At 40.3% G+C, this 18,737-nt stretch overlaps 3 protein-coding genes across 3 annotated transcripts; all 3 read right to left on the reverse strand.

The window, feature by feature from the left end:
* Nucleotides 1-2,588: 2,588 nt before the first annotated feature.
* On the reverse strand, nt 2,589-6,724 carry LOC108879774 (extracellular calcium-sensing receptor-like). Its single transcript, XM_018671161.2, has 8 exons — nt 6,603-6,724; nt 5,783-6,077; nt 5,388-5,677; nt 4,788-5,083; nt 4,136-4,341; nt 3,781-4,002; nt 3,576-3,699; nt 2,589-3,493 (listed from the first exon to the last, which is right to left on the reverse strand). The coding sequence occupies exons 1-8, from the start codon at nt 6,707-6,709 to the stop codon at nt 2,589-2,591; spliced, it is 2,445 nt and encodes an 814-aa protein (XP_018526677.2). The 5' UTR covers nt 6,710-6,724.
* A 2,002-nt stretch (nt 6,725-8,726) lies between these two features.
* LOC108879775 (extracellular calcium-sensing receptor-like) lies at nt 8,727-13,004 on the reverse strand. The gene is made up of 8 exons (XM_051069257.1): nt 12,883-13,004; nt 12,047-12,341; nt 11,653-11,942; nt 11,041-11,336; nt 10,249-10,454; nt 9,919-10,140; nt 9,714-9,837; nt 8,727-9,631 (listed from the first exon to the last, which is right to left on the reverse strand). Exons 1-8 carry the CDS (start codon nt 12,987-12,989, stop codon nt 8,727-8,729), a joined length of 2,445 nt encoding a protein of 814 aa, XP_050925214.1. The 5' UTR covers nt 12,990-13,004.
* A 1,287-nt stretch (nt 13,005-14,291) lies between these two features.
* On the reverse strand, nt 14,292-18,460 carry LOC108879776 (extracellular calcium-sensing receptor-like). Its single transcript, XM_018671164.2, is given in 10 exon segments — nt 14,292-15,196; nt 15,279-15,402; nt 15,484-15,705; nt 15,839-16,044; nt 16,479-16,774; nt 17,078-17,367; nt 17,472-17,630; nt 17,632-17,767; nt 18,340-18,400; nt 18,403-18,460. Coding segments are annotated over 10 exon segments (2,442 nt in total). The 5' UTR covers nt 18,446-18,460.
* Between the last annotated feature and the right edge of the window lie 277 nt (nt 18,461-18,737).

Genomic DNA, 18,737 nt, shown 5'->3' on the forward strand with positions numbered 1-18,737 from the left:
AGGTCATGTAAAAAAAGAGAGAAATAGAATGAATGAATGAATTTATTTGATGATTAAGAAAACACTTAGGACCCTGCACTGCACTCATTACATAAATTGACAATTTTAGAGAATAAAACCCCAGTAACGCTCAAAGACTTATTTCCTTTGTGATCCTTCAAAATAACACTTAACACACCACAATATAAGAAACACAAGAACAAGACAAAAAATAATAATTATAATAATAAAATTCTTTTTTGTGTGTGTTTTCAACACAGCACATCATACAAAATCATATAAAAACATTCTTTCCACACTCAATCTAACATCCTTTTATCCACCCCACCTCTCCCTCTTACTAACCTCCCTGTGCACCTCAGTGGCTCAGGCATTGTGGTGTAGTTATGCTTCACTATATGCATGTAGTAGTGTATGGAGAAAACACCCCCAATAACATAGTCACCATCCATTGAGAACACAGGTAGACGAGCAGTACCCTGCAGCTTACATTTCACAGATGAAACCTTAGTACGGACCCCAGCATTAGACCTAGCCTCTGAAAGCACAACACTTTGTTTCAGACCCTCCCTGTGACTATTCAAGAAAAGAGCTGAGTTCAGCTCAAACAAACCCAGAGCCAATCTCAGGCCAATAAAGAGAACTGAGATCTCCATCTCCCAAGTGTCTGTATGTGGGCGTAAGTGTGTTTTCACTGGTTTATACAGCTTTTCAGACAAAAGCCTCCTCCTACTTTACGTCAACTTACTGTACATCAGCTAGACGATGCCCTTATCCAGTTGTGTTTGAATCCCTGTGTCTTTTCTACTCATGTGAAGTTACCATTGCAAAGACTAGATATTTCCCTAATTTTTTCAGTGACGGAGCCAAGGGGTGGCCATCTCTGACTAGTCTGGCCACCCCAAAATAGCACCTGATAGCAAATTATATTTTTGTTTTTTTGGGTCAGCAAATGGTGAAGATAAAATGTATTAGATGAACGTAATAGCAGGAAAGCAACTAAAGTCGGGTTTAGGTATAAGCTACAAAAGTACTGTAAACTGCTAATGATGTTATAGATAGAAATAATAATAATAACATAAAATAAAGAAAATGGCACAGTTTCTTGCTTATTGTCTGAACATCCAAAAACTATTAGGGGCTTATTTACTAGCCATACTATGCAGAAAAAACTGAACAAGTCTCTATTTTCTGTGCCAGCTTTTAGCTCATATCACAGTTAACCCTTAAAAATGCACCTATAATGAGTGCTTTGCTTTATAAGGTCACACATAGATACATAGATACATAGCTTTAATGTCTTCTGTGTGAATATCTTTGCAGCAGCTAATTAACACATTCTTTGTCATTGCCATAGTGTATCCTGTAGAATCCCATGGTAATTTTAGAGCCCAATTTCATAACTGTCTTGACCCGAATGGACAGGGTTTAATGTAGGATCCCATGTTGCCTACACCCATATGAAAATAATAAGCAAAGTATGTTTCTTCTCTAAAGTCCATACTACTACCAAGACTGTAAAAGAGTGAGAATGGACTCCACAATAGTTATAATGAAACAGTCCAATGCACTGTTCTGTGGTCTGGGGGAGGACATTTAATGCAAACACTGTGAGCTGTGGCAATGACAATGCAGTGCTCCACCATGTTGGCCACACCAACTCATTTGTCACTCATTTTTTCTAATAAATTTTAGTTTAAGACCTCCCCTCAGGAATACCAGGCAGCTGGGGGTCTCTGACTGAAATGAGAGCTCCATTTATGGGCATGCACTGTACCCAGGTTTGGGTGAGGGTTATTGGGCCTGGAAAGGCTTGGTGTTTGGGGATGGTTTTTCTGGAGGTCATTGAATGAGAATAGGACCTTCCTTCCTGTGGCATGGATGGTGGCTAACAGGAGGGCTCTCCTGGAGGTCCTTAAAGGAGTTACAAGCTCGGTTTTTTCCTTGCAAACCTACCTTTACATGTTAGCGTCCCCTGTGTGGTCTAAGAGGTCAATTACACCACTGACCATGCTGGACCGGGATTCCCAGCTTTTGAATAGGCTTAGCTATCATAAAACATAACACAACCCATACACTTGAATGGAAGTGCTAGCACTACACTTACACTAGATTTTCAACTGCTTCAGAAAAGTTGGAAAAAGAAATCCTTTACATGTTTGTGTTGGTACAAGATTTATTAGGGTGTAGTTCAGCATAGTCTTGTACAAATCTGGTGTGTTCTTAATTGAAAACTAAGACATAGACAGGAGTTTGCAGAGATCGTGGTAATATAGTTGATGGCAATGTAACCAGCATTTTTTTCAATATCCTACATAGAATATGATAGGACATTCAGTTATTTCTTGTTTTTTTTTCAAGACAGAACCCATATTTTTGTTATGAATTTTGACTTTATTTATTTTGTAGTTTCCGTACATGTTGAAAAATTATTTGTAAAATGAGACAAAAACCAGATTAAAACGTATTCACAAAAACTACATTATAATTTCAAAAACAAAAATTGGAATATTTAAATAATTTAGATAAAGAACCTTGTTGACCGGGGTAAATGTAAACAGCATAACTATTTCAAAACCACAGTTGTACTAGTATTGATTTTTGTTCATTAAATGTTTCTTGGTGTTCTTCTCTGGCTTAAACAATATGATGAAACACTTTGGAGCAAAAATGCACAGAATCAGACCAAAACTGGAGGCCAGAATGGCAAATATTTCCACAGCCACAGTAAATTTCCCTGGAGAGCTGACATATGCAGGGATGAAGGTGATCCACACTGCACAGAATATCAGCATGCTGAAGGTGATGAGTTTAGCTTCATTAAAATTATCAGGTAGTTTGCGAGCTAGGACAGCTAACACAAAGCAAAAGACAGCCAGTAGGCCTATGTACCCAAGCACAGCCCAGAACCCAACAGCTGAGCCTAATGCACACTCCAGGATGATTCTCTCCTTGTATATGGTTAGATTTTTCATTGGAAATGGGGGACGAAGAACTAACCAAATAGTACATATTAAAACTTGAATAAACGTGAAGGACACCACAGTCATTCTTTGTTGTGGAGGACCAAACCATTTCATGACATTACTACCTGGAAGTGTAGCTTTGAAGGCCATTAACACCACTATAGTTTTTCCAAGAACACAAGAGATGCAGAGGACAAAGGTGATCCCAAATGCTGTGTGGCGCAGCATGCAGGACCACTCAGAGGGTGTTCCAATGAAAGTTAATGCACATAAGAAACAAAGAGTCAGTGAGAAGAGCAGGAGGAAGCTCAGCTCAGAGTTGTTGGCTCTGACAATCGGAGATGTTCTGTGTCGAAAGAACACAGCTGCTGTTATAACAGCAAGACAGGCACCACCAACTGAGAATGCAGCCAGGATAATTCCTAGAACTTCATTGTAGGACAGAAACTCCACAGGCTTGGGGAAACAAATGTTTCTCTCTGCATTAGGCCAGAACTCTTTGGGGCAAGGGAAACAATCAGGGGAATCTGAAAAAAAAAATCAAAAAGGACAATTAGCTGTCACATATTTGATGATGTAGATAATGCATGACAAAACATCTTATGTTACCTGTAGCATTGCTAATCTCTCCTTCAGGACATGGTATACAGTCATAACAGCAGATGGGTTTTCCTTTCTGCAGCACCTTACGAGTTCCTGGAGGACAGCTGTCAGAGCAGACTGATGAGGGTACCTGTCACAAAGATACAGAGAAACTGATACAGATGTGCACCAATGCTACACAGCTGTTAGATGGTAAATTCTTGCTCCTCACTTGTGTGCTATCCTCCACCCAGGTGAGGTTCTTGTTGATATGGAATTCCTGACCCACTGGCAGTGATGCATCATAGAGCCCTACTGTCACCAACTCAATGCTGCCACTCTTACTTTTTTGCCAGTTGACCAACTCATATTTGGCCACAGGATCCCCATTAGCATCAAATGACACATCATAACCATTTTGGGAAAAATTGACTTTCTTCAGCTGAGCAAGAACCTGTGAGGATGAAGTGAAGTATGACAGTGAGGGAGAGAGAAAATAATGGAAAGTACAGTTATTTTTTCATCTTGTACAAGGTACATTACCTCAAACATTGTATTTGAGTGTTCACTTTTTTATTTCAACTGACCTGTTTGGACTCTATCCTTGTGAGTTTGTCACAGTGAGTTGTAGAATTTGTTTTCTGACACACTGCATTATGAATGGCATGTGCTATTGCATAAACAGCTTTATACACCATGTTAGTGATTCTGAGCTGAGATGTGTCAGTGTATGGGCTCTGGAGTGTTGTTATGTCTTCTGTTCCATCACACAACCTCTCATCTGTGGCTGCACCTAAAAACAGAGTGAAGAGGAAGATGCTTTTAACCTTAATATACAATATTAGTACATTATTATTACTTGTTATGTGTTTGTGTTTCTGTTACATGTTTACTTGTAAAACATGTTTATTTTAAATTATATTCAGAGACTTACACATACTGTAAATGATACATGCTAGTAAATATAATTTTTGATTGTTATTTAGGTTGGTGACTAAGAGACTGTCTAAGTGTGCTTATGTTCAAGACTTTCATGAGAGCACTGTGAAACAGCATAGTTCATGCACATTTTTCTCCAACACAATGGTGTGCCTTAACATAATTGGCAATATCATCATATCAAGTGAAATTATTCACAGATGTGTGCCTCAATAGTCCATCTCATTTCCCTCTAAACAAAATTCACACTAGGACCAAACTTCTATCACCTATGTTAACAAATCACCACAGCTTTCTCACTTTTTTCCAGCCTGCAGTTGAATGCATGCTCCCAGAACTCAGTCAGCACCGGGGAGTTTGCCACTTTAGTGGGTGGCAGATCCAGCAGGAAGTCTCTGAGACCAGGGATGACAGATTGCTGAATGCCAAAACCGATGGCTCCAGTACAGAGGGTGAATCTCAGCATTTCTGGGTCGCTTACCCAGGCCTCACTGCCTATCCACTGGCGTGGTGGGGAGGGCTCCCGCGACAGCTCCTCTAACAGGATCCTCATGTCTCCAGACGCTGCAAATGCCACAACAACCATAGCTGTTGACCTGGAGAGACATCATAGTGCATTATACCAATTTAAACATAACACAGGTTCTATCAAGATTATGAACGCAAACATGATTTTTATGTTTTCAATGAGTTAAATTCTCATTGGGCCTAGGTCTTACTGATTATTTTTCATTAAATATGAGACCAATGAATGGATAATGAAAAACGATTAATCTTTTGCCAAGAAAATAATTAAATAATCAGCCTATAATCCGCTAATTTTAAATCTTCCGGAGTTGTTTGTGTTCAGAAGGTCAGTGTTAACACATGGGAAACAAACACAATCAGAGATACAGAAACCTGCGGATAACATCAGCCACTCTCTGGATTCTGGTACGTGGATGGGTCCGATAGAAAGATTCAGAATATTCCACACAGATCCCCTCTTTGTGCGCTGCGTCCAGGAAAGACGCCATGCCATTATTGCCATAGTCCGAATCTGACCGGACAGCACCTACCCAGGTCCAGCCGAAGTGTTTGACCAGTTTGGCCAGCGCATCAGCCTGGAACTGGTCACTGGGGATTGTTCTGAAGAAACTCGGGTACTCCTGCTTATTGGACAAGCATGCACAAGTGGCAAAGTGGCTCACCTAAAGCAAAACAAAACAGTGTATTTCTTTAATGGCAAACTGAAAGAAAAAGCAGCGCTTGTCTAATTGAATGCCACAGTTCACCGTTAAAGTGAAAATATTTACTTGGGGGATGTTAAAGGGCCCGATGGCGCGTGACATGCTGATGGATGGCGTGGACCCAGACTCACCCACGACAGCCATCACTGTACCAGACTGTGAGCAGTTGTCACCAGTGTAAAACACCGGGTCCAGGCCATTTGAAAGTTGGAATGCCACATGCACTGCCATGACCACTGAGGCGCACGAGTCGTGGATCTGATAACCGAGCCTGATGCCCGGCAGCAGCTTCGAGCTGTTGTTAATCTCCTCCACAGCGAAGACCACTGCGCGTGACAAGCGCAGTTCACGGGTATCGATACTGTACACAGACACTCATTTCACAGTTGGAATTTGCATAATGATGAAGACAATTCACAATTTTAACAGAAGACACAACCATTAACTGCATTTCACAGTTGTAGACGCTAAGTGATCTGTGCCTCAAATATAGCCTGTATGTACATCGGTCAAAATTAAAAATTCACAGGAATTTTAAGGCACTGATGAACAATAGTCAAATAAATCTGGCTTAATGTTCCCAGATAGATTTTGCTAAATATTTATAAATCAGTCCCTAAAGACACATGTTTTCAGTTAAGAAGCACAAAGATTGATCTTTTTCAAAATGGCACTGTCTACTATTTTTGTCAATACAATACCTGTAATTCATAAGTGGTCATCTGAAACAACACCTAACATACCACAATAGGAGTAAACAAAACCACAACAGGACAGTAAGTGAAATAATAATGTTATTTTTCAAAGATTTTCGATGCAACTAAAAAAAATTAAAACATTTCTTTCTTTATGCAGTCTTTTTCCCCCACCTCTCCCTCTTACTAACCTCCCTGTGCACCTCAGTGGCTCAGGCATGGTGGTGTAGTTATGCTTCACTGTGTGGATGTAGTTGTGTATGGAGAAAACACCCCCAATAACATAGTCACCATCCATTGAGAAAACAGGGAGACGAGCAGTACCCTGCAGCTTACATTTCACAGATGAAGCCTCAGTACTGACCTCAGCCCTGTGTTTCAGACCATCCCCATAACCATTCAAGGCAAGAGCAGAGTTCAGCTCAAACAAACCCAGAGCCAATCTAAGGCCAATAAAGAGAGCTGAGATCTCCATCCCCAAAGTGTCTGCATGTGGGTGTAAGTGTCTTTTCACTGGTTTATATAGCTTTTCAGACAAACACTTCCCTCCTAATTTACATCAACGTACTATACATCAGTTAAAGGAATACCCTCATCCAGTTGTGTTTGTTTAACTCAAAGTTTTTCATTTTTAAAAAACTGCATGTAATACCCTCCACTAAGTGCCCCTGTATCTCCTCCACTCTTGTAAAATTACCACTGTAATTTTTTCAGTGGTGGAGCCAGGGGTGGCCTCCCCTGACTACAGTTTGGCCACCCAACTTGTTACCCCACATAGCAGAAGATAACAAATTATATTTTTGTCTCTCAGGGTCAGTAAATGGTGAGGATAAAATGTATTAGATGAAAGTAAGAATAGGAACAAAGCAAACCTCTAATAAGTTGAAATTCAGGTATAAGCTACTAATAATGTTATTGATAGAAATAAGATTTCACAGTTTCTCTCTTAGTGCCTGCACACCCAAAAACTATCATGGACTTATTTTAGGTACACACTTTCTGACCATAAGTAAACATAATAATCTAACTTCTGCACAGTGCCTTACTATGCAGAAAAACCTGAAGATTCTTTTCTACCACCCCAAACTGAGTGTTTGCTTCGACCTGGCCACCCTAGTAAAAATTGTCTGGCTCCATCACTGAATTGTATCCTACCCTTATACCTTATTTTGCATAATTTTAGCTCATATCACAGTTAAGCCTTAAAAATGACCAGATGGCCAAATGTTTAGGGCATATATCACGTGGGTTCATATGCCCTGAGCAACTGGCCTCCGGTTGGACTCCCAGCCATACCTTTTGCTGCATGTTATTCCCCTGCTTGCTTTCCTGGCATTTCCCCTTCATTTCATCACCATTAAAGGCATAAAATGTCCCAAAATCATTAAATAATGAACATCTAATTGGTGTTTGAGTTTATAAGGTTCAATGTTGTTTTAAATAAATTACAATATTCACTGCTCCACATCCCCCATACCAACAGCACTCTCCAGTGGTAGGATCTTCCCTCCAGCAGGACAATGCTACCAACCACACCACAAAAACTGCTCAGAAATGTCTTGCTGAACACAATAAAGAGCTCAAGGTGACCAGTTCCCAATCTGATCTAATATTTTTTAGGTCCCTCTTGTGTTGCCAAAACAGCTCTGACCCACTGGGGCATAGGCAGGGGACCTCCGTGGGTGTCCTGTGGTGTCTGGCACCGGGACATTGGCAGTGGATTCTTATGGGGAGTTTGGAGGCCAGGTCATCACCTTAGGCTCCTTGTGGTGTTCCTGGTCCTGGTGCATGGAGGGGTCTTGGAGTACTCTGCCCAAGCACCCATTCCAGTTATGGAGGATCTGATGAAGCGCCCATTAAAACATGATCTACTAGCAAAGCCACAAACACAAGATCCACCAGGCATCTGGGGGTCCTTGACTGACATGACAACTCTTTTCCCAGGCGTGGTCTGCACCCAGGTTTGGGTTCAGATCATTGGGTGTAAAAAGATGGTCTTCTAGGAGATCATTGAAGGAGAATAGGAGCTCCCCTACCAAGCATGGATGGTACCTCAGGCAGGCCTCCCCTGACAGACACTCTAGCGTTATAGTTCTTTTCAATATAGTACATTATATGGGCTATATTGAAAAGCAGAGACTCATACTTTTGTTATGGATTTTGATTTTATTTATTTTTAATTTTATATTGCTCACAAAATTTCAGTATATAAATCTGTAAATGTAAATATTCAAATAATCTAGATGACTCAACTTTGACTGTGTTAAACATGCACAGCATTTTGCCAGCTTAACTATTTCCAAACCACAGTTGTACTAGTATTGATTTTTGTTCATTAAATGTTTCTTGGTGTTCTTCTCTGGCTTAAACAATATGATGAAACACTTTGGAGCAAAAATGCACAGAATTAGACCAAAACTGGAGGCCAGAATGGCAAATATTTCCACAGCCACAGTAAATTTCCCTGGAGAGCTGACATATGCAGGGATGAAGGTGATCCACACTGCACAGAATATCAGCATGCTGAAGGTGATAAGTTTAGCTTCATTAAAATTATCAGGTAGTTTGCGAGCTAGGACAGCTAACACAAAGCAAAAGACAGCTAGTAGGCCTATGTACCCGAGCACAGCCCAGAACCCAACAACTGAGCCTAATGCACACTCCAGGATGATTCTCTCCTTGTATATGGTTAGATTTTTCAATGGAAATGGGGGACGAAGAACTAACCAAATAGTACATATTAAAACTTGAATAAATGTGAAGGACACCACAGTCATTCTTTGTTGTGGAGGACCAAACCATTTCATGACATTACTACCTGGAAGTGTAGCTTTGAAGGCCATTAACACCACTATAGTTTTTCCAAGAACACAAGAGATGCAGAGGACAAAGGTGATCCCAAATGCTGTGTGGCGCAGCATGCAGGACCACTCAGAGGGTGTTCCAATGAAAGTTAATGAACATAAGAAACAGAGAGTCAGTGAGAAGAGCAGCAGGAAGCTCAGCTCAGAGTTGTTGGCTCTGACAATCGGAGATGTTCTGTGTCGAAAGAACACAGCTGCTGTTATAACAGCAAGACAGGCACCACCAACTGAGAATGCAGCCAGGATGATTCCTAGAACTTCATTGTAGGACAGAAACTCCACAGGCTTGGGGAAACAAATGTTTCTCTCTGCATTAGGCCAGAACTCTTTGGGACAAGGGAAACAATCAGGAGAATCTGAAAAAATAAATCAAAAAGGACAATTAGCTGTCACATATTTGATGATGTAGGTAATGCATGATAAAACATCTTATGTTACCTGTAGCATTGCTAATCTCTCCTTCAGGACATGGTATACAGTCATAACAGCAGATGGGTTTTCCTTTCTGCAGCACCTTACGAGTTCCTGGAGGACAGCTGTCAGAGCAGACTGATGAGGGTACCTGTCACAAAGATACAGAGAAACTGATACAGATGTGCACCAATGCTACACAGCTGTTAGATGGTAAATTCTTGCTCCTCACTTGTGTGCTATCCTCCACCCAGGTGATGTTCTTGTTGATATGGAATTCCTGGCCCACTGGCAGTGATGCATCATAGAGCCCTACTGTCACCAACTCAATGCTGCCACTCTTACTTTTTTGCCAGTTGACCAACTCATATCTGGCCACAGGATCCCCGTTAGCATCAAATGACACATCATAACCATTTTGGGAAAAATTGACTTTCTTCAGCTGAGCAAGAACCTGTGAGGATGAAGTGAAGTATGACAATGAGGGAGAGAGGAAATAATGGAAAACATTTTTCTTTCCTTAAAAATGCATTTGGATGTTCACTTTTTTATTTCAACTGACCTGTTTGGACTCTATCCTTGTGAGTTTGTCACAGTGAATTGTAGAATTTGTTTTCTGACACACTGTATTATGAACGGCATGTGCTATTGCATAAACAGCTTTATACACCATGTTGGTGATACGGAACTTTTGTTTGTTTGTGTACGGGCTCTGGAGTGTTGTTATGTCTTCTGTTCCATCACACAACCTCTCATCTGTGGCTGCACCTAAAAACACAACAAAGAGGTGGGTGTTTTTTAGTGAAACACATGACATGAACACAAACACATAAAGAAAGAAAGGATAAGAATGCAATAAAACAAAAATAAAAATAAAACATGCTTATTTTTCCATTATTTTCTAAAGCAGTCGTTGAAAGACAGACCCATATCTATTTTCTATTATGTTATTTTTTAATCTATTTTTAAAATATTAGCTTTTTCATGGTATTCATTTTCTTAACTTTTGTATATCAAATTATTCTAACACAAATCAGAAACCTACAGATACTGTAGATGATACAATCTAGTAAATATCATTTTTGATTTTTTATTTAGCTTGGCCTAGCATCTGTGTGTTTGTGTTCAGGGCCTCAGTTTTTGCACTGTGAAACCACTAAAGCCTAGTGGTCAGTAATATTATTCACAGAGATGTGCCTCAGGACTCCATCGCACCACACGAACAAAAGAATTTCCTTAAAATCAAATTCTGGGGTTTGGTGATAGCACAGCTGTTGACTTTTTTTAACACATAAAGCCTCACTCTTTTGACAATCAAGAAAAAAAAACACAAGAACTGGCACAACTTTCTCACTTTTTCCCAGCCTGCATTTGAATGCATGCTCCCAGAACTCAGTCAGCACAGGGGACTGAGCCACTTCAGTGGGAGACAGATCCAGCAGGAAGTCTCTCAGACCGGGAATGACAGATTGCTGAATGCCAAATCCAATGGTTCCAGTACAGAGGGTGAACCTCAGCATGTTGGGGTCTGTTACCCAGGCCTCACTGCCTATCCACTGGCGTGGGGGGGAAGGCTTCTGTGTAAGCTCCTCAAACAGGATCATTAAGTCTCCAGACGCTGCAAATGCTACAACAACTGTAGCTGTTGACCTGGAGAGATATTATAGTCCATTATACCGATATAACAATATAACATAAAACTGTTTAAAATCTGTTTCAACATTATTAACACAAGCAAACGTGAAATATTAAAATGTGTGTTAAATGTATAGATGGCTAGATCTCATTATTTTTATCAAATATGAGAGCAATAAATGAAAGATGAAAAACGGATGACATACTAACATAATAAAATCATTTGCTTCCAATCTTCTAATCTTATATCTGGTTAAATATTTTTGTGGTTTTGGTTGCAGAGACTCAGTGTCAACGCATGTTAAACAAGGACAATCAGTGGTATAGAAACCTGCGGATAACATCAGCCACTCTCTGGATTTTGCTACGTGGATCGGTCCGATAGAAAGATTCAGAGTATTCCACACAGATCCCCTCTTTGTGCGCTGCGTCCAGGAAAGACGCCATGCCATTATTGCCATATTCCGAATCTGACCGGACGGCACCTATCCAGGTCCAGCTGAAGTGTTTCACCAGTTTGGCCAGCGCATCAGCCTGGAACTGGTCATTGGGGATTGTTCTGAAGAAACTCGGGTACTCCTGCTTATTGGACAAGCATGCACAAGTGGCAAAGTGGCTCACCTAAAGCAAAACAAAACAGTGTAATTCTATAATGGCACACTTAAAGAAAAGTCAGGACTGGCTTACATCAAACACAAAGTTCACCATAAATTGAAAATATTTACTTGGGGGATGTTAAAGGGCCCGATGACGCGTGACATGCTGATGGATGGCGTGGACCCAGATTCACCAATGATAGCCATCACTGTATCAGATTGTGAGCAGTTGTCACCAGTGTAAAACACCGGGTCCAGGCCATTTGAAAGCTGGAATGCCACTTGCACTGCCATAGGCACTGAGGCACATGAATCATGGATCTGATAACCGAGCCTGATGCCCGGCAGCAGTTTCGTGCTGTTGTTAATCTCCTCAATAGCGAAGATCATTGCACGTGAGAAGCGCAGTTCACGGGTATCGATACTGCACATAGACATTCATGTCACTGAGTTTATATATGATAAAGAAAACGTACAATAAATAACTGTTATACATCTTTATGGAAAATAACTTATGCTGCGCCTGTGAACCAAATTTATATCAAAGAGTTGCCTGACCAACATAATTATGTATGTACATCAGTCTAGAATTCACAGAAATTGTGCTTAGATTAACAATATTCAACTAAATCTAAAATATTCATTGGTTAAATTCTTTGAAATCAGTTTAAAAATAAACCTGAATGTTTTATAGTCACTCTACTATTTTGCAAATACCTGTAAGTCATAGGAGCAAATACTGACTTGGCCCTTGAATGTTAAAAATATATATATGAATAGATAAAATGAATGACTGAATTTATGGCACTGGAATCAAAACATAAATTAAAAATCACAGAATATAAAAACACAATATAGCCTGAAGGTTGATTTCCATTGTGGTCATCTTTTGTTTTCTTTTTTGTTTGATTTTTCAATACCACTCAAAAACATCCTTCTATCCCCCACTTCTCCCTCTTACTAACCTCCCTGTGCACCTCAGTGGCTCAGGCATGGTGGTGTAGTTGTGCTTCACTGTATGGATGTAGTGGTGTATGGAAAAAACTCCTCCAATAATATAGTCACCATCCATTGAGAACACAGGTAGACGAGTGGTACCCTGCAGCTTACATTTCACAGATGAAGCCTCAGTACTGACCCCATCATTAGACCTAGCCTCTGTGAGCACAGCCCTCTGTTTCAGACCCTCCCTATAACCATTCACGAGAGCTGAGTTCAGCTCAAACAAACTCAGAGCCAATCTAAGGCCAATAAAGAGAGCTGAGATCTCCATCCCCCAAGTGTCTGCATGAGGGCGTAAGTGTGTTTTCATGAGTTTATATAGCTTTTCCAACCAAAGCTTCCCTCCCACTTTATGTCAACTTACTATACATCAGTTAGAGGATGCCCTCATCCAGCTGTGTTTGTTTAACTCTAAGTTTTTTTGTTCTTTTTAATGCATATAATGTATAATCTCCACTAAGTGCCACTGTTTCTTTTCTACTCTTGTATAATAACCATTGCAAACACTAGTTATTGCTGTAATTTTGTCAGTGGTGGATCCAGGGGGTAGCCACTCTTGGCTAGAGTCTGGCCACCCCAATTGTCACCCCACATACCCCACACACAACAGATCCAATCATAGTTTAAGCTAGAGGGGTCTGTAAATGATGAAGATAACATTTATTAGATTAAAGTAAGAACAGGAACAAATGAATCGATCTCTGAAGAGAAGAGATTCTGGCACAATCTACAAAAGTACACAGAGCTGCTAATAATGTTACTGATAGAAATTATAACAATGATAGAAAATAATGAAACAATTGTTTCTCACTTACTGCCTGTACAACACTATCAGGGGTGTAAATGTTATAAATTGACATTTGTGCAGTGCTATACTATGCAGTAAAAAAAGAAGAGAAAGAGTGAATACTGGCCTCAACCTGGCAAAAATTGTATGAACACGCGCTGTGCGTAGGGTTTCGTGATATGATATGGGTCTCATTATATACAGCACAATTAGGTACAATCATATGCACTATAGTGTCACCAGCTATGTCGCCACCCTTAGCAATGCCTGCACGCGCCAGGTCAAATCAGATAAAAATCATGAGAAAGTTTTGCGTAGGGCCCTAATTCGACCAGGGCCGGTACTGATCCTGTCAACTTTTTATAAATCACAACTTTTTCTTGGGCCATCTTTTGCTTGTTTTGTCAAGATACAACTCATATTTTTGTACTGAATTTTGACTTTATTTATTTATATTTTCAGCACAGTGAAAACGTATTTGTAAAACGACAACAAAACTAAGTGAAGAATTTTATTTAATGCGTTGAATGAACAGCATAAGCTCTTAGATAGTGCCAGCATAACTATTTCCAAACCACAGTTGTACTAGTATTGATTTTTGTTCATTAAATGTTTCTTGGTGTTCTTCTCTGGCTTAAACAATATGATGAAACATTTTGGAGCAAAAATACACAGAATTAGACCAAAACTGGAGGCCAGAATGGCAAATATTTCCACAGCCACAGTAAATTTCCCTGGAGAGCTGACATATGCAGGGATGAAGGTGATCCACACTGCACAGAATATCAGCATGCTGAAGGTGATGAGTTTAGCTTCATTAAAATTATCAGGTAGTTTGCGAGCTAGGACAGCTAACACAAAGCAAAAGACAGCCAATAGGCCTATGTACCCGAGCACAGCCCAGAACCCAACAGCTGAGCCTAATGCACACTCCAGGATGATTCTCTCCTTGTATATGGTTAGATTTTTCATTGGAAATGGGGGACTAAGAACTAACCAAATAGTACATATTAAAACTTGAATAAATGTGAAGGACACCACAGTCATTCTTTGTTGTGGAGGACCAAACCATTTCATGACATTACTACCTGGAAGTGTAGCTTTGAAGGCCATTAACACCACTATAGTTTTTCCAAGAACACAAGAGATGCAGAGGACAAAGGTGATCCCAAATGCTGTGTGGCGCAGCATGCAGGACCACTCAGAGGGTGTTCCAATGAAAGTTAATGAACATAAGAAACAGAGAGTCAGTGAGAAGAGCAGCAGGAAGCTCAGCTCAGAGTTGTTGGCTCTGACAATCGGAGATGTTCTGTGTCGAAAGAACACAGCTGCTGTTATAACAGCAAGACAGGCACCACCAACTGAGAATGCAGCCAGGATGATTCCTAGAACTTCATTGTAGGACAGAAACTCCACAGGCTTGGGGAAACAAATGTTTCTCTCTGCATTAGGCCAGAACTCTTTGGGGCAAGGGAAACAATCAGGAGAATCTAAAAAAATAAATCAAAAAGGACAATTAGCTGTCACATATTCGATGATGTAGATAATGCATGACAAAACATCTTATGTTACCTGTAGCATTGCTAATCTCTCCTTCAGGACATCGTACACAGTCATAACAGCAGATGGGTTTTCCTTTCTGCAGCACCTTACGAGTTCCTGGAGGACAACTGTCAGAGCAGACTGATGAGGGTACCTGTCACAAGAATACACACACATTCATACAGATGTGCACCAATGCTACACAGCTGTTAAATGGTAAATTCTTGCTCCTCACTTGTGTGCTATTCTCCACCCAGGTGAGGTTCTTGTTGATATGGAATTCCTGGCCCACTGGCAGTGATGCGTCATAGAGCCCTACTGTCACCAACTCAATGCTGCCACTCTTACTTTTTTGCCAGTTGACCAACTCATATCTGGCCACAGGATCCCCGTTAGCATCAAATGACACATCATAACCATTCTGGGAAAAATTGACTTTCTTCATCTGAGCAAGAACCTGTGAGGATGAAGTGAAGTATGACAGTGAGGGAGAGAGAAAATAATGGAAAGTACAGTTATTTTTTCATCTTGTACAAGGTACATTACCTCAAACATTGTATTTGAGTGTTCCCTTATTCATTTCAACTGACCTGTTTGGACTCTGTCATTGTGAGTTTGTCACAGTGAGTTGTAGAATTTGTTTTCTGACACACTGCATTATGAATGGCATGTGCTATTGCATAAACTGCCTTGTACACCATGTTAGTAATTCGGAGCTGAGATGTGTCAGTGTATGGGCTCTTGAGTTTTTTTATATCCTCTGTTCCATCACATGCACTCTTATCTGTGGCTGCACCTAAAAACAATGTACAAAAGTAAGGTGGTTTTTTTCTACTTCTCATGTGTTTGTCTTTCTGGTATGCCTTGTAAAATGCCTTTTATTTCATAATATATTTCAAAGCACAGTTTGGAAGACATACATTTTTACCTTATTCCAACTTATGTCAACACAAATCAGTTATCAGACAGCTGGTAACATTGTTGAAAAATGTTCACAATTTTCTCTTTACAAAATCAGCGTGTTGATAAATGCCTAATAACATTTACATATACTGTAAATGATACATGCTAGTAAATACAACTTCTGAATTTTAGTGGTCTGGAGATCACTAAAAAATATTATTTTAAAATTATTTAATTATTATTATTAAAAATTAGGGGTTTTATCCTAGAGCACCTGAACACTTTTTGTAAACACATGAATCTCCACATTTGTGACAACTTTCTCACTTTTTCCCAGTCTGCATTTGAATGCATCCTCCCAGAACTCAGTCAGCACTGGGGACTCAGCCACTTCGGTGGGAGACAGATCCAGCAGGAAGTCTCTCAGACCAGGGATGACAGATTGCTGAATGCCAAATCCAATGGTTCCAGCACAGAAGGTGAACCTCAGCATGTCTGCGTCTGTTACCCACGACTCACTGCCTATCCACTGGCGATGTGGTGAAGGTTCCTGTGACAGCTCCTCCAAGAGAATCCTCATGTCTCCAACTGATACAAATGCCACAACAACCATAGCTGTTGACCTGGAGAGACATTATAGTACATTGCACAAAATATTTGGAAATACATGTCAAAATTATTAACAGAAACAAACATGAGAAATACTTGTATTTTGGGTGTGTTGAATGTAGCCTACATTATTGGTCTTGAATATTTTAATTAATTATGAGGGCAATGAATGAGTGATGAAAAAAATGAGTAGACAGTTCACCACCCACATAATAAAATCATCTCCCTCAAATCTTCTTGACTTATATTTTTGTGGGTTTGTGTGCAAAAGGTCAGTGTCAACACCAGAACGCGAGTATAATCAGTGGTATAGAAACCTGCGGATAACATCAGCCACTTTCTGGATTTTGTTGTGTGGATCGGTCCGATAGAAAGATTCAGAGTATTCCACACAGATCCCCTCTTTGTGCGCTGCGTCCAGGAAAGACGCCATGCCATTATTGCCATAGTCCGAATCTGACCGGACAGCACCTATCCAGGTCCACCCGAAGTGTTTCACCAGTTTGGCCAGCGCATCAGCCTGGAACTGGTCACTGGGGATTGTTCTGAAGAAACTCGGGTACTCCTGCTTATTGGACAAGCATGCACAAGTGGCAAAGTGGCTCACCTAAAGCAAAACAAAACAGTGTAATTCTATAATGGCACACTTAAAGAAAAGTCAGGACTGGCTTTCATCAAACACAAAGTTCACCATAAATTGAAAATATTTACTTGGGGGATGTTAAAGGGCCCGATGATGCGTGACATGCTGATGGATGGCGTGGACCCAGACTCACCAATGATAGCCATCACTGTACCAGATTGTGAGCAGTTGTCACCAGTGTAAAACACCGGGTCCAGGCCATTTGAAAGTTGGAATGCCACATGCACCGGCCATGACCACTGAGGCGCAGGCATCGTGGATCTGATAACCGAGCCTGATGCCCGGCAGCAACTTCGTGCTGTTGTTAATCTCCTCGATGGCGAAGATCATCGCGCGTGAGAAGCGCAGTTCACGGGAAATGATACTACACACAGACACTCATGTCACTGTGGGAATTTACACATGATGAAGACAATTCACAATTTAACAGGAAATGCTCGATAAATAATTGCAATTCATTGTTACAGGTAACAACTGAAACGACATTTGGGAACCAAATATTTAAGAGTTGCCTGACCAACATAATTTAAAATACTTTTTAAAATGTCAAGTCTTCACTTGTTCTCATTCTGATAAATATCAATAAATCAGATGTTAACCACACTTGAAAAAAAAAACCCCACAAAGACTGATATTTTCCTGTAGTCACTCTTTTCTGTTTTTTTGTTACTATAGGCACTTGTAATTTATAGGAGAAAATACTGAAGAATTAATAAATTATTGCACCACAGTCATTATATACAATAAAAATCACCCAGAGACTATTTCTGTTTTGGTCCTCTAAAATAACACTTACCACACCACAATGTAACAAATAAAACAAGACAGTAAAGTTTCAATATTACACAAAGATTTGCACCATGATGACAAACATACAACATTTCTTTCTTTATGCAGTCTGACATCCTTTATCCCCCATTTCTCCATCTTACTAACCTCCCTGTGCATCTCAGTGGCTCAGGCAAGGTGGTGTAGTTATGCTCCACTGTGTGAATAAGTGGTGTATGGAGAAAACCCCTCCAATAACATAGTCACCATCCATTGAGAACACAGGGAGACGAGTGGTACCTGCAGCTTACATTTCACAGATGTAGCCTCAGTACTGACCCCAGCATTAGACCTAGCTTCTGTGAGCACAGCCCTTTGTTTCAGACCCTCCCTATAACCATTCACAACAAGAGCTGAGTTCAGCTCAAACAAACTCAGAGCCAATCTAAGGCCAATAAAGAGAGCTGAGATCTCCATCCCCAAAGTGTCTGCATGTGGGCATAAGTGTGTTTTCACAGATTTATATACTTTTCAAACAAAGGCCCCACGCTTTACGTCAACTTACT

The sequence above is a fragment of the Lates calcarifer genome, unplaced genomic scaffold (genome assembly GCF_001640805.2).
Source record: "Lates calcarifer isolate ASB-BC8 unplaced genomic scaffold, TLL_Latcal_v3 _unitig_733_quiver_2419, whole genome shotgun sequence".
Classification (NCBI taxonomy): domain Eukaryota; kingdom Metazoa; phylum Chordata; class Actinopteri; family Centropomidae; genus Lates; species Lates calcarifer.

Bases quoted from the DNA above. Each gene is read 5' to 3' on its own strand.
- LOC108879774 (XM_018671161.2), bottom strand. From the start codon at position 6,709: ATGGATGGTGACTATGTTATTGGGGGTGTTTTCTCCATACACAACTAC. The intron at 6,078-6,602 runs GTTAGTAAGAGG...GTCTGTGTACAG, and splicing joins CCACTGAGGTGCACAGGGAG to TATCGATACCCGTGAACTGC. The intron at 4,003-4,135 runs GTCAGTTGAAAT...TCATCCTCACAG, and splicing joins CAAGGATAGAGTCCAAACAG to GTTCTTGCTCAGCTGAAGAA.
- LOC108879775 (XM_051069257.1), bottom strand. From the start codon at position 12,989: ATGGATGGTGACTATATTATTGGAGGAGTTTTTTCCATACACCACTAC. The intron at 12,342-12,882 runs GTTAGTAAGAGG...GTCTATGTGCAG, and splicing joins CCACTGAGGTGCACAGGGAG to TATCGATACCCGTGAACTGC. The intron at 10,141-10,248 runs GTCAGTTGAAAT...TCATCCTCACAG, and splicing joins CAAGGATAGAGTCCAAACAG to GTTCTTGCTCAGCTGAAGAA.